General features: G+C 36.8%; 2 protein-coding genes across 2 annotated transcripts; one reads left to right on the forward strand and one right to left on the reverse strand.

Moving 5' to 3' along the window:
- Positions 1 to 4,957: 4,957 nt before the first annotated feature.
- LOC141640605 (UDP-glycosyltransferase 86A2-like) lies at positions 4,958 to 6,903 on the forward strand. The gene is made up of 2 exons (XM_074449339.1): positions 4,958 to 5,505; positions 5,978 to 6,903. The coding sequence occupies exons 1-2, from the start codon at positions 4,971 to 4,973 to the stop codon at positions 6,901 to 6,903; spliced, it is 1,461 nt and encodes a 486-aa protein (XP_074305440.1). The 5' UTR covers positions 4,958 to 4,970.
- Positions 6,904 to 9,254: 2,351 nt separating this feature from the next.
- LOC141642662 (uncharacterized) lies at positions 9,255 to 13,496 on the reverse strand. The gene is made up of 2 exons (XM_074451521.1): positions 12,963 to 13,496; positions 9,255 to 10,607 (listed from the first exon to the last, which is right to left on the reverse strand). Exons 1-2 carry the CDS (start codon positions 13,356 to 13,358, stop codon positions 9,726 to 9,728), a joined length of 1,278 nt encoding a protein of 425 aa, XP_074307622.1. The 5' UTR covers positions 13,359 to 13,496; the 3' UTR covers positions 9,255 to 9,725.
- Between the last annotated feature and the right edge of the window lie 6,445 nt (positions 13,497 to 19,941).

Below are 19,941 nucleotides of genomic sequence, written 5' to 3' on the forward strand. Positions count from 1 at the left end.
CCACTCACCACCCCATAAGATTGGGTAACTTACGTATCAAGACCAACTTACATTTAAAACAATGCATAAAGAAGTAAAATAACAACTTTGAATTAAACATAATATGCAACGAATGTAAAAAAAAAAAAAAAAAAAGCATATGACCCAAAATAAGGGTCACTAGATTGAGTAGGTGAAGATCAGAAGCACGTAAAACAAATCACCAGGGCTACTCGATCGAGTAACTAACGTACTCGATCGAGTTCCCCCTTACTCGATCGAGTACCAAGGCTACTCGATCGAGTACCCCAATTCTCAAGACTGCCCAGTTTTTCAGTAAAACAGTCATAACTCACTCATTACTTGGTCGTTTTGGGCGCGTGACCTATCGTTAGAATCGTAAAAGGACAAGCTATCACCTCCAATTGGAATCGCATCAAAATCATTTATGCATCTCAAGTTATAATAGTTTAAAGACAACCTCTTTACAATCGAAAAACACAACTACTTGATTTAACTTCCAAACAACTTAAACAACAACCAAGCAAACAAAACCAGTCCAAAACTCATAAAACCAGTATTCATAATCATATGTTACTATTTTCAAAAGCCAAGCAACAACATTAATCATGCACATAGATTATTTAACTTGTCAATCACGATTTACCCACATGTTTTTATTTTATAACTTTACGTACACAATAACATAATATACGACATAAAATCCCCTATTCACATGTTACAAACATTGCAATATTATTAAAATCCATTACCCACATAAACATGTTCCACACATGAATTTCATATTTTTATGCAATTACTTACTTAATCTCTTCCAACCAATTCATTCATTACAGCTACACACTTCTTACCACATATACACATGAACAATAGTGGACAAGTACATAAACTTATCATGCAACCTTATGCAAACCAAATATACGTATACGACACAACATTCCTATGCACATGTTATTATTATGCCACATTATGAATCATCCATCCTGCAACATCATCATTCATCACATATTATCACATATGAACTACTTCTTTTTCCTACCACATCATTCATCATTCTCATATACTTTTCCTACAATTCAAAACAACATTGTAAACCAACTATCATGCATTCAATCAATAGCTTACGAAATCACATCATCACCATCTTTTCTACACATTCCCCATTCTCCACATACATCCACCGATTCATGCCACACATCACCATATAGGTACACAATTCACAAGATAAACACATAGCGATCCCGACTCATATCCCATGGTGACCGGTTCAAAATTGTAGGGCGAGTTCGCGACTTTAGGACGTCTCCCAAGCCTTTGCATTAGCTCCTACAACCTTTACCCGGGTTCATTTTAATTGACTCTCTATATTCATTAAATTCATTGGTTACAGGTTTCAGGATCGTCGCTCTGATACCATTTGTAACACCCCCATACTCCAAGTGCCTTACCAGGACCACTCAGGTATCAGGATGCCACCATCTCGGTTACCCGAGGCATGATATTCATAAGACAATAACGAACCAACTTTAAAAGTAAATAAAGTTTAAAGTGATTACATAGCAATTCCAAACTGATAAAAAGAAATACACGATTCTCAGAAGGTCTCATGCTAAAACTATCAAAGCTATAAAACATCGTCGACACAAATGAAGACTTCTAATCGCCACGTGATGACTCATCCGGCTATCCCATACGCGTCATATCATACCCGCTCAATAATCGCTCACCACCCCGAATGGATCACCACAGTTTTTAAAACATTTAAACGGGTCAGTACTAATCACACAACTTATATATATCAACAATAAGATAAACAGACGGCTTAACCGTCACACACACACAACCACACCAATCCCAACAATCTCAATCACCGACCGTCCACTTTGGACTACCCGCGATGGGGGACCGCAGCCGTACCCACCAAATCCCCGCTCCTCATAATGAGCGATAACCCTGTCCATTAATGTGCACATCCCCTTCCGCGGCGGGTTCCACGAAGGGCGAAACTAGGGCGTGAAGCCACTCCCGCAAGTGACCCCACTCAGCCGAGGACACGCCTCGATAACCAGATACAAACAATCACAATCAACAAACCGTCACAATACAATTACTATATTATTCAATCAACCACAACACATCAACAATCATCCCATTATGGGACTAATACTGAGTAGGAAATCCTACCTGAAAAGCACAACAGTCAGACGGTATCAACAGCTGTATCAAAAAGCCTCTTCTACAAAACCTTCTCCTATCATACAAACACATAAACACTACCAAATCACAATCTACACAAAGCCCCCAAATCCCCATATTAGGGTTTAACCAACTTAAAGGAAAAACAGTAAAAAGGGTACATAGATCTTACCCTCGACGCAAGGATCTCAACAGTATAACAAACGATGAAAACCGACCTTCCAAACTCCGGGATTTGCTAACAATGCGATTAAAGGGATGAACGTACTTGCTTTCTCTCTTTGACAGTAAATTAGGTTTTGAAAAGTGTTTAAGAACAATGACGGAAAATATTATATACCTTAATCGCATAATTAACAAAACCCGAGAAATAACTTCCCGTAAATCGGTTACTCGATCGAGTAGCTAAGGTACTCGATCGAGTGCCCCCTTACTCGATCGAGTATCCTAGTTACTCGATCGAATACCCAATAGGTCAGAAACTATTTTAAAACGCAACTCACCCTTACTCGACAGAGTAAGGCCTACTTGATAGAGTACCCGAAGACTCATAAATACGGAGTATTACAACCAATGGCATCAAAGCCTACAATATCAGTAAATCCAAGCGGCCTAAAAAGAGGAAAAAGACTACTTGCCTTACATTTGGTTTTAATTAAAAAGACGAAATCATAATAACTATTACCTAATAATGCTCGTAACTTAGGAATTGTAGGGGCGAGCGTATTATTAAGTTCCCTACAATTTCAAATCGGGCCTTTCATGGTTGATGAGGAGGTTGACTAGGCCCAACCTCCGCAAAGCCATCCTCATTTCCTCCAGTCGAGGAATCCGTAGACATTTCCACATCCATATCGATGAAAACCACCCTTCAAAGGCCTATCCTGAACCTCCATCACTACACCACCAGTATCCAGCTTCCTTTTCTTTACCAAATCCTTGAGATAATTTTTTGCATTTTCCATTGATGATATAGCATCCTCAGGTACTAGGTCGTCCCTAATTTCAGTGCAGCACTTCCTCTTACGAGCACCATAAATAACCTCCTTGTTTTCCTCAATAGAACTGGACTTATGATAGCAGTCAGCTAAGCCCATAAAACCATCAGACATAAATGGCACTTCCCTTCCTTCATCCATTTCAGCAATCAACCTTGCTGAAATGCCACTCCCAGGAATGTCAAATAATTTGATTGACTGATTCTTACACGATGACTCACCTGTATACAATGTCCCCTCATTCCCACGTCTAGACTCTGGCAGCTTACTCAGAGTAGTGTTAAGGTTTATGATCTCTTCCAGTGGCTTTAGAGAAGAAGAACCCACACGCAGCTCTAAATCTTTCATAATAGTTGCAGCTGGTGTAAGATAAATTGCACAGTTAATATCACCCCCCCTCCATGCCAGCCTTATTGTCTTTGTCAGAAACCAGAGTAGAAACTAGAGCAGTGTTGCTCTGCACAACTTCCAATTGTAGCTCAGTATTAACTTCCTCAGTATTTTCAGAAGTAGAGACCAAATCAATCACATCCATATCATGAAAGACCGATGATTCCTCTGATTCAGCATTCCTGAATTCGCAGATCACGATCAATACTCCCCCCCCCCGACCTGAATCAGCATTATCAGCAACCAAAACATAAGCATCAGTTTCCTGAATATGTTGGACTGCAAAATCCACAGCAATAGTTTCTTCAAACTCCTCTCCCACACTATGAAAGTCTTCCTAAATATTGCCCATGTCCTCATTAATCCAGCCACCTGTTCCACTTGAAGTTCCAACATGCCCACTTCCATTAGAAGAACTACCAGCCTGATGTATTCCCCCCAAAAAAACTCTGATTACAATTTCCAGTTGCCTCAACCATCTGCACATCTCCATTTTCTTCAGCACTCATATTAACAACTCTTCCACCATTACTGCCAAGATGGATAACATCAGTTCCAACCTGAAAGACCACAGGGCCTGCAAACGGCTGGGCCATTACAGCAAAACTCATTTCAGGTGCGACCCGGCCACCTGGCGTTATACCCAGATCAAAGATCACCATTCTTTCCCTTTCTTGCCTCGTGAAACACTCACTAGCCAATCTCCGATTTCCTAACTGCAACCTTGAGGAAATATGCCTACTTGTCGAAGGAGTTGCTCTTAAATCAAGGTTAAACATCGTATGGCTACTGTTAACCTGGAACACTACGAAACCCCTATCCACAGACCTATCCATCATCCCAGAAATGCTCGAATCAACATTGTTCATTGTTTCCCTACACTGTGATCCCCTATGACCAACCTTACCACACCTAATACAATACTTGAATATTTCCTCATATTTGAACTGAACCCACAAGAGATGGCCCCCATCCATGGCCATGAAAAAACCCGGCATAAGTGGCTCATTCATCTTCAGACACACCCTTAATCTAAGATAGTCATTCTTAAGAATGACTTCAAATGGCTCCACATGATAGCGATGACTAAGCAGTTTGCCAGCCATATGTGCTACATGCATATTTAGACACTCAAATGATACCAACAGACAAACTTAGTGAAATAACATAAAAACACCACTAGATACAAACAATACTTTTTCTGAAGTTATTGACTTTGCATTTTGATTATTTCGTAATCTCATATACATATGTGCCCAGTAATCAATAATCATGCACAATACGTGTAACGTGCAACTAAATTACTAGCATTAATTAATGCACTACTATTACATTGTGATATTTCCTATCCATTAATCTTAACGAATTCAATACAACAAATCAAAAATGGAAAACCCTAACACCAAAATCATGAACACCAAACCTCATGCAATACTTGTAGCATATCCATTACAAGGCCATATAAACCCATCCGTCCAACTAGCAATTAAATTAGCTTCCAAGGGTTTCTCCTTAACCTTCATCAACACCCAATCCATCCACCACCATATCACCTCATCGAACCCTGTCAACGACCCAAACCACTTTTTTTTCGGCCCCACCAATGGTTCAAACCTTGACATTGAATACATGACCGTGTCGGATGGGTTGCCCATAGATTATGACCGCTCCCTCAATCATGAGCACTGGTTTGGAGCCATGATGCATACATACCCTGCTCATGTAGAGGTAGCCGTGAGGGAGATCGTTAAGTCTCGGCCATCCACGTGTTGCGTGATTGCTGATGCCACGTCAACTTGGGCATCTAAGGTTGCTAATAAATTTGGATTGTATTATGTATCATTTTGGACTGAGGCTGCCTTGGTGCTTAACATTTACTCTCATGTTGATTTGCTCAGGGAGAATGGTCATATTGCTCCTGGTAATATTTCCTTTGTTTCTAATTTGTTATTACCTTCATTATTTTCACGATTTTATATTATTATAAGTATATAGGGCCAGCTCAATTACTGCTAGTCTAACTGTCTAAGCATGTATAAAGTCTTCTCAAAAATAATTTTACAAGATATCGTAAAACCATGTATCAAAAGACTTTAACGCCCTCCCCTTATTATTGAAAAGTAGTGATTAGTGGAAGTTATTTTAGTGGGTTTTCTTAGGAAAAATGTGATTTGTTTTAGAATAACACTTGTAGAAAACAGTTTTGTACAAGAATTGTTGGTAAAACAAATGCAGTAGATTAGTTTTGGACAAAAATTCTAACATATTAAAATGTACATTCAAACAATAGAAAAATACTGTACAGAATTCATCTCCTCTATGTATTGGAGTATCAATTTCGTATTTTTATACAATTTCAATATGAACATTCTGTTTTGTTAAATTTAAAATAGGTACGCGCAAGGACGAAATAGACTATATACCAGGAGTGACATCCCTTAAAACGACGGACCTCATGTCGTATTTTCAAGATGAGGACATGACGAGTATAGTTCACCAATGCATATTTGAGGCAATTAAGGATGCTAGACAATCTGATTTTATACTTGGCAACACGGTCCAAGAACTCGAACCCCATGCAACCCTAGTTGTTCAAGCTCAAATACCATTTTACCCAATTGGGCCATTATTTCCACATGGGCTTGATAAGGGTTCGACCGCCATGAGCCTATGGGCTAAGCAGGACTGCACCCAATGGCTAGACACTAAGCCTCATGGCTCGGTTTTATATGTTTCTTTCGGTAGCTATGCACATATTAGCAAAGAGGAGCTTGAAGAGATTGCTAATGGGATTAAGCTAAGTGGTGTTAACTTCATTTGGGTGATCCGACCCGATATGGTGAGTTCAGATGATCCAGATCCGTTACCAATTGAGTTTAGGAACGAGGTTCAAGATCGAGGGATCATTGTTACGTGGACTAATCAAATTGCAGTATTATCCCATCCAGCTGTAGGAGGGTTTTTGACACACTGTGGTTGGAATTCGACACTAGAAAGTATCTGGCATGAGGTTCCGTTGTTATGTTTCCCGTTATTGTCCGATCAATTTACTAATCGCAAGCTAATTGTGGATGATTGGAAGGTTGGATACAATCTTTGTGAGGAGACACCCGTAAAAAAAGAGGAGATATCACACAAGATAAAACTTCTAATATGTGAATCAAGTGGTACTAAGTTTAAGGAAAGGATTAACAAGATCAAAAAATTGTTAGAGAGTGCAATAACATCTGATGGGTCTTCCGAGAAAAATTTTGATTCTTTCGTCAATGATTTGAAAATTGGTACTAAGAAGAAATTATGTTTTTCTTTAGATAGCTAGAAAACAACATTTTATTTCCCTTCTAATTTTTATATCTTCATTATTATCAAATGTTGTGAGTTGTTTGATGGACGCTTTTTTTCCATTTGCTTATCGATTGATTGCTATTGTTATAAACATAATTGAAGAGATGTGCACAAGTTGTCTTTTTTTTTTTTTTTTTTTCCCTACTTGCTCGGTTTGGGAGTACATAATAATCTTGTTGTAATCAAAGATTAAATGTCTTTGCCTTATAAGAGGTTCTTTTTCAAACGATATAGACGGAGATAAACGAGATATGTTTGAATAATGAGTTTTCAAGTCATGAGAGGTGGTGCTCTTAATCTAGATTCAAATTTCGTCAGCATTAAAATCGCCCTTATACCTCTTTTTACCCAAAAAAAAAATGTCAAACAAAGAACAAATCAGGGTAAAGTTGACTAAAATTTTGACAACTTGGGTGATCTTGCAATGCTATTTAATTTTCAACTAAGTTAGGAGGTTACCCTCCTATTTCTAAGTGACAATGGTGTTTGTGATGTTTTTAGCTGTCTTAATCAATCTTTTAACAGATAATTTATGTCTTTCTTACCCAAAAATTCCATTAGAATCTTCGGAGAGAATTTAGCATATATATATTTTGCAATAAAATGTCAACTAAAATTAGAAATAGAATATGTCTCCAGGTTTTTGTAGTGTACCAAAAAAAGACTGCTATTTCACTTTATAAATAAGTTGTTTAAATAATCCAATATCCTGCATTTCTTTATAATTAACTAAAATGACAGATTTCATGGAAGAAATACTTGTTAAGCATGATTAAATTATTATGATTAGCATGTTATGTACGTAAATAGTTCTTGAAGAAACCTTGAATATCCTTTGTTTTCTCCTTCACTCCAACTCTTTAATGTCTATCACGTAAGGAACTCTTACAGACTTTTCCCACAATATGTATATATGTAACCTTATATGCATAAATGCAGAATATAACCCGGGGCAGTTGATCACCTAGGCTTCCTCTTCCTCTTTAGTTGTTGTTTATTTCTTGATTTAGAGTTCAATTTATAATGTAAATTTGTCTAGTTTGTTAACCTATAATCTTCTTCATTTGTGTACATAATTTTTCGTCATTATTAGGTTTTTATAAATAGTTTGTGATTATTGTAAATATGTTGACAACCATAACAAGACTTATAAGGTGGCCAAAACATGTTGCACAAAACCCAGGAGTTCAATTATTTCTTAGAAACCTACACAAAGAGCCTATACCAGTATCATGGGAGAAGCCTAAGGCGGGGTGGACAAAATTAAACTTTGATGGATCGTTGAAGGGTAAAACAGGAAAAGCAAGCATCGGAGGAGTTCTCCGAGACCATAAGGCCGAGTTTCTCCTCGGATACGCTGAATCCATTGGAAATAGCTCGAGTAGCAATGCTGAACTAGCCGCTCTTTGTAGAGGCCTCGAATTGATATTGGAGAATGGGTGGAGCGATGTCTGGCTCGAGGGAGATGCCAAGGGATTGGTTAGTATCATTGGTAAGAAACGTCCTTTAAAATCGATTGAAGCTCAAAAGTACGTAAATCACATAAATGCAATGATACCGGAGCTGGACAACTTTCTGATGACTCATATCTATAGAGAAGGTAACCGAGTAGCGGATAAATTTGCTAAGTTAGGGCACGAGTTGGAGAAACCGCAAATTTGGACACATGCTCCTCCGGATGAAATTTTGCCGATAATGCAAGAAGATGCTCAAGGAAAGATTGTTCTTCGTAGGAGATAGGGTCCTATTATTTTGATTGTCCTTCAATTTAGGGAACAGTAATGGAGGGTATAATTGAATCAACTTGGTACATAAGTTACATATATGATAGCACCTTCTTAATTGGCGCCCTTGAAGCTTGCGACGGATATACTCGTCACAAGGGAGAGGAGTTGTAGTTCCTTGGCATATACTTAACTTCAAATATTGTACATAGCTTGAATAACATGTTCGTCTTGCAATCAATATGTATTATTAAATTCAAAATCAAGGGAATCGAATTTGGGTTCATAACATCAATATAATGTCTTCGAATTTGTAAAGAAAACGTCAAGACATAACAGTGTATACAGTATCAATTATTAACTTGAATTAGATGAGATTGTGTTTTACATGTAACGGGTAGTCGACACAGATGGTGTCGATAAATAACGAGTCAGTAGAACAACCCATGTAAACATGTTACGTCACCTTACGAATGCAATTGCAACCAAGGGTGGACGGATATGCATCAAAAGAGTTGAACCATTTCATTTCGCCAAGTGTTTCAAGAAATCCAAGATTGAAATATAAAGAGCCAAAACATCAATTTTTGAGGCTGATAGGTTTTAAATCAAAGATTCAAATTATTTGATATTAACTGAAGACATTCACACCTAAGATATTCCAGTAGCAGCATAAGTTACACAAAACAAGAAACTCCTCATAACTTTGCATAGGTAACATGGAACAGCATACAGAACCAACTACGTACATCAGCGAGGTGGACAGATTTACTAAACCTATAGAATCCTGAGGAGGCGACACAAGATCTAGGCATAGTCATCCACCTACGACAGTAGGACACTAATACTTGTGGGACGCAAGAGCGACCTTGGTTTTCAGCCAAGATGCTGATAGCCTGATATACCTTAATTCAATAAGCGCATAGCACTTTTGATTCACAACTTCCGAATTCAAAGATTAATTCACATCCTGGCTCTTCTTTTAGCATTCAAAAGAAATGGGAGATGCACCTCTGACAAAACCTCGATATCTGGAAACATGAGCTGCATCATGAGAGACTAACTCTAGAACCTATTCTGGCTCATCTGCCACCGCCTTTGTTCGATACTGACGGTCCTTTATTCGGGAGGTGGTGCATAGTTCTGCACTTGTTTCGGGCCCGTCAATTTCCATGTCACCAACTTCAGACTCTCGGGAATCTTCATCTATAAGACTAGCAATCAAGGCTGAATGAGTAGAAGAATGCTTCGAATCATTGTCTCCATTGTTACTAGTGTCACAATTAACAGCATCTCCGGTGGAAGAGTCGGACTTTCTCTTAGGAACAAAAGTTATCGATTGTGGAAGATCGGATAGAGCATTTTCCAGCTCAAATCGAGACTCGGAATTCTGGGATTTGTTCATCTCATGAAGGCCATCGTTTGACTTATCATTTATTTCATTACTGGAATCAAGACTGTAGCATGTGTACTTGGAAGGATTCTGTACATAATCTGGAATCTGGGCCACCCGGCCCACTCTATCATTTAATGGAGGCTGATTAACCCGGGTTATATTCCCAGGAGGATTTTTATCACTGACATCAGGGTCAAACCTGACACGCTTTGGTGGCTTTGAAGTCGATTCTTGGTGCTCCTTCCGTTTCAATATAGGCTTCACCCGGTTGACATCTCCTGCTGATGAAACAGGGTCTTTTTCAGCACTTGCAGGTGGGGCCTGACCAGTTTTATGCTTCCCTGCCAGGGCTCCAACTTCCGCATCATCTTCTTTGAGTCTAATTCTAGCAGCCAAACGATTTGCACGTGGGTCCCTACGCCTGTCTCCACTATCAGGGGACATGCGATTTGGGGGTACGAAGTTTGGAGCATTTTTATCAGCAACGGCACCCATATACAACCGGTCACCAGCATTTTCCCTACCAATGGCAACTTTATCATAATCATCTTCCTCGTCCTGCGAGGCCAATAAAATTGCATTAGAAGCTGGATGTTATCCTCCAAGTTATATTAGGGGGAAGCCTATAATTTTTATACCATCGGATTTATATGGTCTCATTTGACACGTATTGCCAGCCAATGGACCTTGAGTCCTGACCAATATTTTCTTACACTATACAGTAGGAAAATATTTTTAAAACTTCATAACAACATAGTTATTTCTGATAAATCAAACAGGATAAACATTACATTACTTCTACTTATCTCAGGACAAATTAATAATCAAAGTTGACATCTGTTGACCATCACTATCAAATAGGGAGGTGGTATGGCATGATTAGAATTCAATGCGACATTTAACTTAGAAACTCCTCTCATACGAAATAAAGAAACGAATAACCAAACGGTATCAACAACAAAAAAATGGTTTAGGTAGTAAACTAAGAACTCTTAGAGAGCCACTCAACAGAAAAGGATAGACTTAAACTCTTACTCAGAAAAGGAATGACTTAAAACTCTTACAAAATGGTATACGTAGTATGGTAGTAATAAAGAGTTTACAAATTTTACTCAGTTCTTTCCTATTCAACCTCAGTATGCAAAGGGAGAAATATGATAAAACTCTACCACTTAAACTCTTCATTTTAAATCATATTTCTCTAGGACGACTTGAAATTACAAGCTTCAATTAAAGTAGGATTATATCCTCGCCCTTATGTTTATTTGGAAACTTGAGTCATGACTCATGTGACATCTCACCCCTAGGGTAAATGTAGAGCTAAGTAAAGGTAGTCAATAAACCACCCAAATAAGGAAAAAATGATAAATTTACGCCCCAAAAAAGCTTCCAGTATATTTTAACTACCCAAAGCTCTTAAAATCCCCTACTCAAAAAAATTCTCTCTCCTACGGTCCTTCAGAGTTCAGACCTACATACGAATTTGACACTCCGTTCTTGATTTTTTAGATCTGTCGATCTCTCAACCATCCCCTACCACTCTCCAAGGAATGATAAGGCAACCTTCACCCAGCCAAAACTAGACAAAATTAGAAAAGCAACTCATCTCAGATCAGGACAAAGCCAGGGCTAAAAGCTTCATACCACAAAAGTAGTCGGCAACTGTTACACCCCACAGCCTGATTATACATTCATACCACACAAGTTCAGATTATGGCTGGAGTTAAATAGAAATGCCAGGGACAGAGCCTTTACATTCGCCAACTCAAACACCATAGTAATATCTTCTTGTCTAGTTCTACAGAGGAAGAAGCATAAATAGATACAATAACAATAAACATCAGAATAAAATAAAATAAATAAAAAAAGAACAGCGCTGTACTTCAGTAAGCAACAGAAAGACTTGTCTCGTCATTTACTGTGGGCAACTAAACAATACCATATTTTGCTGCTTCCCATCCTAAAATGGTAGCAAAACCCAACTGCTCTAGTTATGCATAAATACACAGAAGATCAAATCGTATCATTTCCCCTGGCCACTACTTTGAGGATAGAACTTCCCTTAGCACAGCTTACTCAATATCCAAACTACCTGCATGGCTGCATCAGTCTTCATTGCCATCAAGTGCTCGGCTACTCCTACCCGCTTCTTGGCCCTCTACTGTAAACAAATGGCGGGAAAATATCCCATCCCCTACCTCCATACTATAACAACCCCAACACTTTCCAAATTTCCGTTAAATCAAAGTTTCTAAACTCACTACATTTGTGATTAATGCATTCAAAAGAAAACAATTTTTAAATCTTCAAATAAACCATACGAGCACCAGATTCCAAACTCCGCTAACACAACACAATACAACAACATCAAAGCCTTAATCCATTGACTGATAATTTTCAAACTTGAAAATCACTTTATCGAGAAACCAACACGAGTACCCAATCATGTTAAATATTTCACTAAAACTTGTCATTTACTAACTTCTTGATGTTCATTGCTGGACTAATCTCAGCATACCATCATCCTACAGATTAGAAAGGAGGGTAAGGGAGGACGGAAGGTATGTCGTGTGCAGCGCTGGGATGAGGGGCTGTCGCCTCTGTCCCATCCACAGACACACACACCCCCACACACTCAAATCAATGATACAACACCCAAATCCTAGCTCAACATAACCACTACCTCAGCTACACATTACTTTACTTAAACATGAAAAAGCACAGATCTTTTCAAAACCCCAGTTACATTCACACCAAATAAAGCAAACCAAAACAATCGAAAGCTTAAGATGGCCTCTTATTATGCAATATGGTTGTTTAATGCTAGCAAAAATGACTACGTTATCAGCCTAAGACGGTCATAAGCAAAACATAATAAAAACAGACATAAATTAGAAAAGCCCTAAAAAATACCTCATTATCAAGAGTAGAATCCAAGCCAATAGAACCCCTCAAATCCCAATCATCCAAATCACCCCCTTTCTTATCCTCATCATCACCACCATCATCGTCGTCGTCGTCGAAAGCATGAAAATCATCGTCATTATCAAATTCCTTTTTATAATTCTTGAGATTCTTACGAGAATTCTTCCTAGCACAAGAGACGAAATCATCGAAGGAAGAAGCACAAGGGTTGTTGTCTCGATCAGAAGTATCTTGATCACGCCGCCATTGACGCTTCTCGATCTCAGCACCAGTAAGTGACCATAATGGATTTGAAAGAGTAGATGGTGTTGGTGTTGGTGTCACGTTTGCTAACAGATTTCCGAAGGTTTTCTTCACTCTTTCTGAGAATTCTTCGTTGCTCATTCTTCCTATTTTTGTTTTTAATTTGCCCTAATTTTAAGGTGATTTTACAATTTGGGGGAACTGATTTGGGTTTGATTTTCCCTCTTTGTGTGTGTTCTTTTCATACACCGCCACTGTCGTTTGTGAGAGCTGGGCTATAACTTGCAAACGGACGACTTACATCGAATTTTGATTGAATTGGGCCCGGTTATTTTCAAAGTTCGGTTTAATCAAATATAGCTTCTATAAATTTAACTCGGAGTCACTTAACTTCTATTTGTTCAGTTCAGTGCAGTGCAGTTCAGTTCAGTTCAGTTCAGTTCAGTTCAGGTTCAGTTCAGTTTAGTTCATAAAGTTCGGCCCCTACAAATTTAATTCAAAAGAATTAAGTTAATAGAAATAGGGAATTAATATAGTTATTTTCTATATTTTGTGTCGGATTGTGTTGGTAATTTGATCGGTTTATTTAACGTTTCACATATGTCTCAAGTGCATCATTATTAGGTTATTCAAGTTTATTTATTTCTGGTATGAGTTATTTAGAATTGGTCTTTTTATGATTACTTATTGTGTATCATCGGCTACATACTACAGTTGATAAGGCTATCTCCCATTAAGGAGGGTTATCGTGTTTTAGTTGATAAGGCTATCTCTGCTCTCATTAGTGAGGGATTGTTCAATTCACCAAAATGTTGGTATAGGGTTCCCTTGGTGTTGCGTCTTGAACATCTAGGGTAGGTGGCCATATAACAATTTCAAGGGTCTATTTACCCAATTTAGCTTGACAATGAATACAGGGAGGCTCACTAAATTGACAAAATCATGCAAGTAGACACTAATTTTTCTTTGGTTTCTTTTTCCAAGACATCTAATATCCCCTTGTAGAAGTTGGAAAGCAGGCCTTACTTGCTTTAGGGACAAAGTCCGGTCTGACTTTTCGGGTCAGACAAGTCCAATTTGCCGGTCCGGGTATCATTTTGTACAACTCTAATTGGGATTTGTAGACTTGTGTTCTTCCGTCTTCTATAAGTTAGATTTTTTCTTTTGGGCTTTTGAAGAGTTAGACTTTCTTTGTGAGAGTTTTCTATTTGCCCTCTTTTTTCTTGGTTTTATTATGATTTTCTATGGCATTTTGAAAGTCTTTTACTTTCATTTACCCTTTTTACCTCATTTTTTTTTTAATCGACAATGTGTTAAGTGCTAGGGTGAATGATCTAGTTGTGGAATTCAGCACGGAGAAATGTTGGAAATTTTCCACAACCCTCGTATATATGGGTTTCAAACTAAAAACAAAGGCCGATCATGTTCTAGGGGTTTCTAAACTATATGCACTTGATCGGGTATTATATCTACTTCTCTCTCTAAAACATTTGACTAAAAAATCCTCCCTAATAAACCCCTCTAAAACCTAACCCCTCTTTTCTACTGTATCACCGCCGCCACCACCCTTCCATCCCTTCCCCATATCTTAGAATCTTTCGCCGAAGATGAGGCTATCAGACCTTGATTGCGCTCATCTCCGGGGCGAACCACCATTTGATTAATTCATTTTATACCAATTTCCCTTTTCTCGATGGGCTTGTGGCCATGGGTCGTCTTCCCTTCTATAATAAAGGTTTCATGATGTATGTCGTCGTGATCTCTTTGCTGTTGTCCTAGCTGTGGTTGCTTGTCGTCAATAGTCATCGTCATATCCGTCTCATCTTATTCTGTCTGGTTCTGCTGAGTAGGTGTTTCCCTCCCTGTCGCCCCTCCCTCCGCCTCCTATAGTATGTTAGTTCTGTCGTCAATCTCTGAGATGGTTGGTTTGTGTTGTTTGTTTGTCGTTTTATGGTTGGCTGTGCATGAATCTAGTTTGGTGTTTCCCTTTCCCTCACCCATTCCTCCACCGATCGGATCTTACATGTCTCCTTGTGTGCCGGGTCTTAATTCCTCTTTCTTTCTTGGTTGACTGTGCATGCATTTAGTTTGTTGTCCCCTTTCTCCTCGCCCCTTCCTCCACCAGTAGGTCTTGCATGTCTCCTCGAGTGTCGGGACTTATTTCCTTTATCTGTTGTGCTACTCCTTCTTGGTCTTGATTGACTACTTTGGGTTTTTTTGGTTTGTTTGGGTTTGGTTTGGCTTTGACGGTTGGTCCTTGTTTCTGTTCGTTTGGTTGTTAGGCGCAGTATTTGCAACTTTTTGTTTTCTCCTTTTATTGTTGGTTGGGAAGACGTTTCTTGTCCCTCCTCTGTCTTGTCTTGGTTTCTAATTGGTATTCTGTGTTAATCAGTACGAAAATGGTGTATCTGGTTGTGTCGATATGGGGTGGTCCGTGGTTTAAGGTGTGTCAGTTGCGGTGGTTTTTCAAAATTAAATGTGAGTTTCTATAAATTTTCATTTACTCCAAATAATTTCGCTGTATGTGATAATAATGACTTATTCGAACTTGGGTGTCTTGTCCTTTAGTTCGTCTGAGGTCTCCTCTTTTAGTATGAAGGTTGTTGATCGATGGGCTGATGGGTGTTCTTTATTCCATCTCATCTTTTGGCGAAGTTTCTCTGGTTGTTGTTTGCAGGACCTGTTTATCAAGATGTAGGAGAGTATTCTCCATTAGAGGCAAGACTTCGTGGCCTGTTCTTGTCTTCGTCTTTCTACGCTCTTGTAGCGTAAGTGCATCTTGGTCTTGCTTCTCTGCACCTCAGCCGTCCCAATGGCTGCTAGAAGTTGTTTGCCTTGCTGTTGACTTGGAGGCGGAAGCTTATCATGTCCTTTTTACGGCGCTTTTGGCTCGAAATTTGGTTGAGGGGCTCTTTTTGCTCCTTCTTAACCGCGTGCTTGATTTCTCGGTCGGTTGGTCTTATGATCAAATGAGCCGATCTGTAAGGTGTAGGAGTTTTAACTCCATTGATGGTGCACTTCTTAGTCTTTCTTGTCACTTTGTCTTTCTACGTTCTTTTCGCAAGAGCGTAAGTATACCTTCTTATCTTCTCTCCGCGACTCATATGTATCAACGCTATTTGGAGGTCACACATGCTGATGAAGCTGGTACAATCGCTCCTGGCCATTCTTATGTCCGTTACCATCAGGGCCTCGTTATTATAGTTTACCTTATTGTTGTACTTTTAATCTTAAACTAGTTTTATGACCCGTGAAATTCACGGGATGTTCTGTTTCTAGTGTAATACTTTAGTGATTTAATACAATAACATACGGCGATCAATTCAATTTACGATTTTCATGTTTTAAGGGTTGTATAAATTCAATTAGTCTTTTATACAACAATTTATCAGAAATTAAAATGTCATACAGTAGATATACTATGATACCCCTACCAAAACTAAAGTAACTCAATGCAAGCTAAAATGAATTAATAATATAAGTACTAGTATAGATCCCGCGCAATACATGTGCGGTATAAATAGAATATTTATTTTCAAGGGTATTATTTATACATTTAAAATATATAGGTACCTTTATGAAGGGTTGTATGGGAAAATAAAGGTAAAATGTGTAGGATATAGTAAAACTGAGTGCGGGATTTAGCAATTACGTTATTTTTTCACTCCATTGTAGTTTGATATGAAAAAAAAATTGCAATGGAAAACTAATCAAAGAGAATTGTAAAGTTATGAAATGTGTATTTTTATGAAAATATTTTTATTTTACCATAAACCTAAGAATCATTTTATAAATTTTCTCCAACTATTTTAATGATTTTTTTCCTCACGAAACTAATAGTAAGAATGTGTCAAATTCTCTAAAGTTATAATTATTGCATTAACGAAAATTATCAAATTATATTTTATTGTTTAAAACAACTTTTATTTTATTTTATTGAACAAAATTATAATTTTGATTTAAGAAAAAGATTATAGTTAATTATAAGATTATATTTTAATGAAAAGATAATAGTTTAATGAAAGAAAGTTTTACTTGTTTCTGTAGTTAGATAAATGCATTTTGGAGGGAACACTAAGAGAATTTTTATTCTCTTAGTAGTAGGGGGGATTTTTATTTTACCATAAAACTAAGAATCATTTTATAAATTTTCTCCAACTATTTTAATGATTTTTTTCCCTCACGAAAGTAATAGTAAGAACTAGTTTAGATCATGTGCAATGAATGCGCGGTATTTATAGACTTACTAATATAGACCATGTGCAATATATGCACGGTATTTATAAAGTTTTACTTTTTAGTGTATTATTTATAAAGTTTAAATTAACAATTCTTATTTTTCATGTTTCATTTTGATTAGAGAAATAAATAAAAATTTAAATCGTAAGAAGTAATAAAATGAGTTTTTTTTTTTTGAATTTTTTTTTACCGTGAAATTAATGATGTTAATTTACAAATATTTACTAATAACATATTTTTTAACTGCAAATTTTTATCGAAAAAAGTCAATGAATTTTAACAAATATTTACTAAGACCATCTTTTTTAGCAGTAACTTTTTATCATAAAAAGTCAATAAATTTTTATCAATAAATTCTTTAAAAACAGAATTTCCTTATCCTAAAAAGATCGGAGATAAAGTTGTGCAAAATGTGAAATACTAAATGTTATAAATATTTAAATACAAAATATTATATCCCTTTATAACTTATCATGTCCTCACCTATAGTATATGCTAAAAATATCAAGCACTATTCTAAGACATATGTTTTAGGTGGGAAAAATTGGAGTTTCGTCTATTCATTTAGTAAATAGAGGATTCATATAATCAAATTACACAAACTATATTATCAAACAAAGATCCTTAAAGATAGAGCACCCTCACAAATTAGATATCAAAATTTCAACAATTCTGAAAATAACATAAAACACACAATTAGAAATGTTATGACATAAAATTGAAGTTAATACAATAATAAATTGCGGAACTAAGAATTTTAAAGCAACAACAACTTGAACAACAGTTGGATCATTATTGCCGAATACTTTACCTGTTAAATAATATTATACAGAAAATGCTATATCATCTCCTCAAATTTTCCACCTTTTAGCCATATATTTCAAAATATATATAATAAATGCTCAAAAATTATTAATCATCCACGATTCCACGTTGATGTCACCAATCTTTAGTTAGTATGGAAAATATAGTTGTTTAAGCAATCTTAGTATTTCACTTCTTCATATAATCTTCTTTCTTCAATAAATCATACCTATTAAAAAAAGTAACACAATAATAGCGGAATTTGTTTTATGCAATATTATCGTTATTAACTTAGTTTCACTTTAAGTAATGAAAAAAAAGAGGGAATGATAATCAAATCGTAGAGATGTAAGTATATTTACCTTTGAAGAGCTTAACACCATAAATAATCTTGATGGCCCCTAAATGAGAACAAAACAAACACATACGCGAAGTTGAAAATGTGATGAACACTTCATAACCCATTGTAACTTCCATAAAAAAAATAAAAAAAATTGGTTAATAATATCGGTGACACATACCATTCTACTAACGATAGAGATAAGAAATTTTCTGCTTACAAATTTTGCCTTCCATAAAACATACTCCGTATATAAACAATTGAGGATGCGTTTTATGGCTATTAAATATTTTTTTCATTATTATCAAATTTAATATAGGCATAAATAAAGATCAAGTTCATGACTTTTGAGCATCTATTTTTCATTATTATGTAATGCCCCGTAAACAACAGGAGTACAAAATGGTATATTTTATTAATAGCAGCGGAAATTACAGAGCGTTACCGCCGTATTTCCCCATACAGAGAAATACAAGGCTTACATTATTCTTTAGTACAACCAAATAACTAGTAACCAGTCTTATTGATAAGATAATATTATTATGATACATTATTCTCATTCTATTTTCTTGCGTCAACCTCACTCAAGCCATTCCCTGTTTCCTGTACCTGAAAAAAGATTAATAAAATAAAGGGTCAACCAACCACCGGTTGAGTATATTTCCCATAACCTTCAACTCAAATTAATATAACTCAGGTCATTATTATTGAACAGGGCCACATTACGGAGTTGAGACTCCCTTAGGCTATGCCCTCCTCCGTGTACACAGGATAACCATTTTTTTTTTCTCTTTTTCTCTTTTTCCTTTTTCTTTTTCTTTTTTTTTCTTTTTATCCGGATATATATATATAACGGGGCGGAGCCAATTGCCGAGCCCCCTGCCGAGCCCACTTCAGAGCTCACATCCATGTACACGGGATAAAATAATAATGTGGTTCGGTCCCTTCCAATAATAACGTCCATTATGGTACATTGGCCAAATGTACACCTTAGCAGTGGTATTTTAACATTTACATTATCATGTGAGCATTATAACGTCAATTATTAAGACAAACAGTACCACATTCATATCTTACGTAAACCACATTACGTAAAATATACAAGTATAACATAACTTTATCACATAAATAATAATTCACGTACATTATAATATCAGTTAAGTAATTATAACGATAATATACTTACTCATTATATTAACTTAAGACGAAGGGGTAGGAAATATACCTTATATTCTTCGTTAGCTCGCTAAGTTTTCAATAGAGGCTATTGTTTCCTTTTGGGTACTTGTGAAACCTGAGGCACTTTGGCCCCTTATTTATAGTAATTTTAAGTCGGTTAAT

Source organism: Silene latifolia, chromosome 2 (genome assembly GCF_048544455.1).
Source record: "Silene latifolia isolate original U9 population chromosome 2, ASM4854445v1, whole genome shotgun sequence".
Classification (NCBI taxonomy): Eukaryota; Viridiplantae; Streptophyta; class Magnoliopsida; order Caryophyllales; family Caryophyllaceae; genus Silene; species Silene latifolia.